Source organism: Hemiscyllium ocellatum, chromosome 22 (assembly GCF_020745735.1).
Source record: "Hemiscyllium ocellatum isolate sHemOce1 chromosome 22, sHemOce1.pat.X.cur, whole genome shotgun sequence".
NCBI classification, from domain to species: Eukaryota; Metazoa; Chordata; class Chondrichthyes; order Orectolobiformes; family Hemiscylliidae; genus Hemiscyllium; species Hemiscyllium ocellatum.
Window position 1 is genome coordinate 14,295,919 of NC_083422.1, and position 6,000 is coordinate 14,301,918.

The window sequence follows — 6,000 nt, forward strand, 5'->3', positions numbered from 1 at the left end:
CTTTTTAAATAGAAGACAGAGCAAAATGGTTGCTGACATAAACTATCCAGAAGGTAACATAACGTGAGACATGTGTCATGCTTCATCAGGTGACACAGCGTTTAAAAAAAAGCTACACTCACAGAAAATGCCCCAACTTAAGTTGAGACAATAGGTACAGATATTGGAACTTGATTTTGGACAAATACACAAAACATTCAACCCAATGTAGACATTTTGTATGTTACATTTTTCCATGTGCTTGATTGACATTTTGCCTCATATATAAATTTCTTCTTCTCTATCTTCTGTTTGGGGAGAGAGAGAGAGAGAGAGAGAAGAAGAAAGTGAGAAGGCGGAAGAGAGAGAAAAAAGAAGAAATGGAATCTGTAGAACTTAGCATTACTTCAGGATATTCTGAAGCATTTCATAGTCTTTTGAAGAGTAGGTATTATTGCAATGTTGGAAACATGGCAGCAACCTTGCACACGACGACGAGGTAGTGTCCTGTTATTCTGTTTATAATCTGGTTTTGTGATGTTGTTTCAGAGATTAGCATTGAAGACCAGGGAAGGCCATTGAATTCTGCTGTGAGATCTTTCATCAAAGGAGGAGTTTTCCATTTAGTCTTTCATTTGGCAGACAGCATCTCAAAATACACAGCGTTCCTGCTGAACTGAAGAGTTGGTTATGTGCTCAAGCCTTTGCAGTAGAATCTGAATCCAGCCCCATTAGACTCAGAGGCCTGAAGGGCATGGGCCCAGATCAAATTACACTCTAGTCTAATGTAACAGATGTGACTGTCATTTTCTGTCTCTAGTGTGGTTTCTTTACTTACGTGCTTAATGGCCACTAAATGAGTGTGTCAGTTTATAACCTGAGACATCTTGCAGTGAATCAATAGGTCTATAGCCTTCAGAAGAGTACGTGAGGGCATATGATATAGTCATAAAGAGACAGGAAGTGAAGTCATAAGGACTTCCTATTTGATCCTTGATCTCTTATTTTGGTATTGATTGACATAAGACATAGCCAGCCTGATAGGGAGCAAGAGCTCATCTGATCCAATAACTGGGGTTAAAACTCCAATTGGTAACCATTGTTACTAAAAAGAAGACAACCCTTCTTGAATGATAAATCATTAAATAAGACCATTAGAAACCTTCTCAGTTGGAATGATATTATTCAGAGCCATACTTGATTAATTTAGAATGTGATACTGAACATTAATCTGCTGAAATAATAACACTCTAATACACATCCAGAACATGTGGGAATCTGAAATACATTGATTGCACGCACATTGAAGATAAAGGAAGTGGGACATGTGAAAACTGTTTGGTTACCATTATATTTGACTAGTTCAAACGCCATCAACAAAAGGCTGGCCCATAGAAGACAGAGGATGGTAGTAAATGAAAAGTATTAAGCCTGGAGCTCGGTGCCCAGTGGTGTTCTGCTGGGATCAGTTCTGGGACCTCTGCTTTTTGTGATTTTTATAAATGACTTGGATTACGTGGAAATGTGGGTTAGTAAGCTTGCCGATGACATGAAGGTTGGTCAAATTGTGGATAGTGTGGAGGGCTGTTGTAGGTTACAACAAGACGTTGACAGAATGCAGAGCTGGGCTGAGAAGTGAAAGTTGGTGTTCAACCTGGAAAAGTGTGAAGCTTTGGAGGTCGAATTTGAATGCAGATTATAGGGTTAAAGGCAGGGTTCTTGGCAGTGTGGAGAGCAGAGGGATCTTGAGGTCCACAATCACAGATTCCTCAAAGTTGCCACCCAAGTTGACAGGGTTGTTAAGAAGGTGTTTGGTGTGTTGGCTTTCATTAGCAGAGGAATTGAGTTTAAGAGCCATGAGATTACGCTGTAGATCGATAAAGCCATGGTTAACCATACTTGGAATATTGTCTTCAAAGTCTGGTTGAAGATTTGTAGCTCGGGTGTCCGTTGTTGTGGTTCTGTTCGCCGAGCTGGATGTTTTTGCTGCAAACGTTTCGTTCCCTGGCTAGGGAACATCATCAGTGCTATTGGAGCCTCCTGTGAAGCGCTGCTTTGATGTTTCATCAAAGAAACATCAAAGCAGCGCTTCACAGGAGGCTCCAATAGCACTGATGATGTTCCCTAGCCAGGGAACGAAACGTTTGCAGCAAAAACATCCAGCTCGGCGAACAGAACCACAACAATATTGTCTTCAGTTCTGGTCATCTCATTATAAAAAGGATGTGGAAGCTTTAGAGAGGATGCAGAGCAGATTTACCAGGATGTTGCTTGGACTTGAGGGCAGGTCTTATGAAGAAAGGTTGAGGGAGCTATGGCTTTTCTCATTGGAGTGAAGAAGGATGAGAGGTGACTTGATAGAGGTGTACAAGATGATGAGAGGCATAGATAGAGTGGATAGTCAGAGTGGAAATGGCTATTCATGAGGAGGCATAATTTTAAGGTGATTGGAGGAAGATTGAGGGGAGATATCAGAGGTAGGTTCTTTACACAGAGAATGGTGGGTTTGTGGAGTGCACTGCCAACAGTGGTAGTAGAGTCATTAGGGACATTTAAGTGAATCTTGGATAGGCAAATGGATGATAGTACAATGAAGGGTATTGTAGGTTAATTTGATCTTAAAGTAGGATAATATGTCGGCACAACATCAGGGGCCGAAGGGCCTGTACTGTGCTGTACTGTTTTATGTTCTAAAAGGCAATAAATCACTTGAACTGCAAATTGGTGATTGTTTCCAAGTGTCAAGAAACAATTGTTAAATTTCCTTTGAAGAATTAGGAAGTTGGAGAGTTACAAGAGTTTGTTTGAAACTTAACCATCACTGAAGGAAGCATAAGATTTATCTGCTGCCTGCATTGGAAACAGACACTGGTTGATAATGTGACCCACTCACCTATTTTCAAGGTCATCTGATGTTGTTCCAGGTCAGAAAATTACATGCTCCATTTGTGGGGCCAATTTGTTCACATAATCTAGGCAAATACTTAAAGGAGGGAGTGTGCAATTTCTGAGAGACCAACTTTTTGATGAGCTGTTAATCTGTTTCTCTGCTCAGATGAATGGAAAAGATCTGTGGCAGGACTTGATGCCAAGAAGGGATGTCGTTACATGTTTGGGTCCATAATCTTCCCTCATACAACATTAGGACAAACAGATTATATGATGATTTATCCATTTTCTGTTATGCTATGTATAATTGCTGTTTTACTAATAGTGACAGCATTTCCAGAGTAGTCTATTGGCTGTGATAAATATTGGAATAATCTTCCTTTATTAGTGAACACAAAGGGAGTTTTGCTCTTATTTACACATGATCTACATTTTAGTTAATTCTTCAATATTCACTGGCTAATGTACTATTTGTACAAAATATTACACTTAAACACATAATCATTATTATATAATAAAATACAAAGCAGAATGTCTAACCTTTATTATGCCATGAATTAAGGCATTGATGGATGGTTTGATGTAACCTTTGCTTGTGATCAGACAGAGTGTGTACTGAAAGTAACCTGCAGGACCAGAGTGGGTATGGGTCCCACTCAAGACAACATTGTCTTGCCTATAGAGATCTCCATATTTGCTCTTTAGTCTTTTTATAACCTAAAATAGATATATGTAACAGTGTTAGTATGATGAAACTAAATTATCTTGATTAACATGTTGTTGATATAGTCTTGAACATAAAGGCAAATTAAGAATTTACAGAACTTAGATGCTCATTTTTGGAATTGAAGTTATTAAGCACTAACAGTTGTCTATCTCGAGATTCCTATAATTTTATCCATACAGACTGTCTGAATCACATAATATAAGGAGTGTGTTCATTTGGCTCACCACAGACATTACTTTTGGTAATACAAAACAGAAATACAGGTGGATAACTATATATTAACAAGCATGAAACATTTTTAATATGGTGTAAACACACAATGCAGCTTTGTTCTTAGCTTACAGTACAATGGAGAAAATATTTTGCTCCCTGCCTTTCAACACTCAAGGCAGTAAGAAAAAGTGCCCTTTCAGACTGGTCTGCAAATAAAAGGTCAACAATAGCCATGGGAAGAAAGAAATTCTGGGACACATTAGAAAATTCAAAGTGTTGTCCAAACTTAATACTCATTTAATGCAGTGAAACAATCAAGCAGATTGTACTACCCTTAGGAAAAGATGAAAATGAATGGAGCCTTTATAACATAAATAAATCCTGAACACAGTTCATGAAGATAACCAAGAAAACACGGTCAACCTGCAAATGGAAAAAAAATTCAATGAAGCAGAGATTTAACTTCCAGCTTAAAACAGCCCGCAATCCAGGGCCTGATCTGTAAAAAATGGGTGTTTTGCAGACACCACTCAGGTCCGCAGCATCAGCCTACAAATGTTTTTTTTTGGCATTTCTGTTTCTCTTTGTTTTCCTGGGGATACTAAAATGATTAATGACTGCTAGTTAGGCCAACTAGATCAAGGCTTGTGCCCGAAACGTCGAATTTCCTGTTCCTTGGATGCTGCCTGACCTGCTGCGCTTTAACCCGCAACACATTTTCAACTAGAACAATAGAAAGGAAGAAAAAGCTGTCAGTCAGGATAAGTACACAAGTTAGTGCTTACCTCTAACCTGAGCTTCTGAGATACCATCCCAATGTCAGCAGTGACGAACACCACCCTCTTTGCAGTGCCAGGGTCTGCTACAATAAAAGCCCGACTGTACAGGCGAGTATGGAGTCCTGCAGCAGTTTGCTCTGGATTGGCATATCCCATCTACACATTGGCAAAAGCAAGTGTTTACATTGCAAATCACATGGGACCTTCCTGATATCACATCAGCATTATACCAATGTACCCTTTACATTATCAGCATTCAAGATTCGTCTGGTAGTTGGTATTGTCAGTGTGAAAAAGCAAGATTCGCATGTCAAGTATAGCACAGGTTTACAAAACATTTCAATCAAGCTTCAAAGACATTTATTTTGTAAGATTTTCAGTCTTTGGGGAACTTGGTAGAACTTTGAATTGGATCAGTGTAATGTTTTTGTCTTTTACTGCAGTGGTGCTGAATTCATGAGATGATCTATAACAGATTGAGAAGCCAGAGTGGGAAAAATACTTTTCTTTCTCATCCTTGTAGGTGCTTTCATTTCAGTTTGACTCTTAAGCAGATGGCAACGTTGCTTGAAAAGCAATGTACCCAAGTAAAAAACATGTCCAGTCACACTCGCGAACACAAAACTAATCCGATCATGTGCATCTACAATGTTTATTAGATTCAGCAAATGGAAATGACAATTTCATGTCCACTTTATCCCAAAGCCACAGGATAATTGCATCAATCTCAAAAGCTGATTGTCTGGTTCAAGACCAGACTGATCTTTATCCTAAAGAACAGAGGCTGAGCAACAATTTCAAATCTGTGTATGCATGTGACACAAGAGTACTGATAAAAGGGGACAGTCTCCATGTGATTGTGGTGATTTTTTGTGGGAGCTGTTTCGAATAAAAACAGTGAAAGGGCAAAACTGTCTTACACAGTCAAGACTTTGCACGGAGAGTTGAAATTTGGGCCTGTAGGCAAGGATTGCGATTCGTAGAATTGCTACAGTGTGGAAGCAGGACATTTGGCCCATTGAGTCCACACCAACCCTCTGAAGAGAATCGCACCTAGACTCAGCCCCCTACCCTATCCCTGCAGCCCTGCATTACCCATATCTAATCCCCCTAGCCTGCACATCCCTGGACCATGGGCAATTTAGCCTGGTCAATTTACCTAAACTGCACATTTGGATTGTGGGAGGAAACTGGAGCACCCAGAGTAAACTCACACAGACATAGGGAGAATGTACAAACTCCACACAGACAGTAACCCGAGTGAGTATTCGAACCCAGGCTCCTGGCTCTGTGAGGTAGCAGTACAAATGACTGAGCCACCATGCTGCCTGAAGGATAATCAGGAAGAGGGAGAAAAACAAAGGCATGGACTACTGTGAACAGGTACATATGGATAGAAATAGTGTAAGAAAT

At 39.8% G+C, this 6,000-nt stretch overlaps 1 protein-coding gene across 1 annotated transcript in view; it reads right to left on the reverse strand.

Moving 5' to 3' along the window:
• Nucleotides 1–5,727, reverse strand: part of asah2 (N-acylsphingosine amidohydrolase 2) — a gene marked incomplete at its 5' end in the record, with an annotated part of 66,782 nt that extends 61,055 nt beyond the window's left edge. Inside the window, 3 exons of the mRNA XM_060841769.1 lie at nt 3,409–3,585; nt 4,594–4,743; nt 5,719–5,727. Of these exons, the coding sequence (XP_060697752.1) occupies nt 3,409–3,585; nt 4,594–4,743; nt 5,719–5,727 (336 nt within the window). The remainder of the gene's footprint in view (nt 1–3,408; nt 3,586–4,593; nt 4,744–5,718) is intronic.
• Between the last annotated feature and the right edge of the window lie 273 nt (nt 5,728–6,000).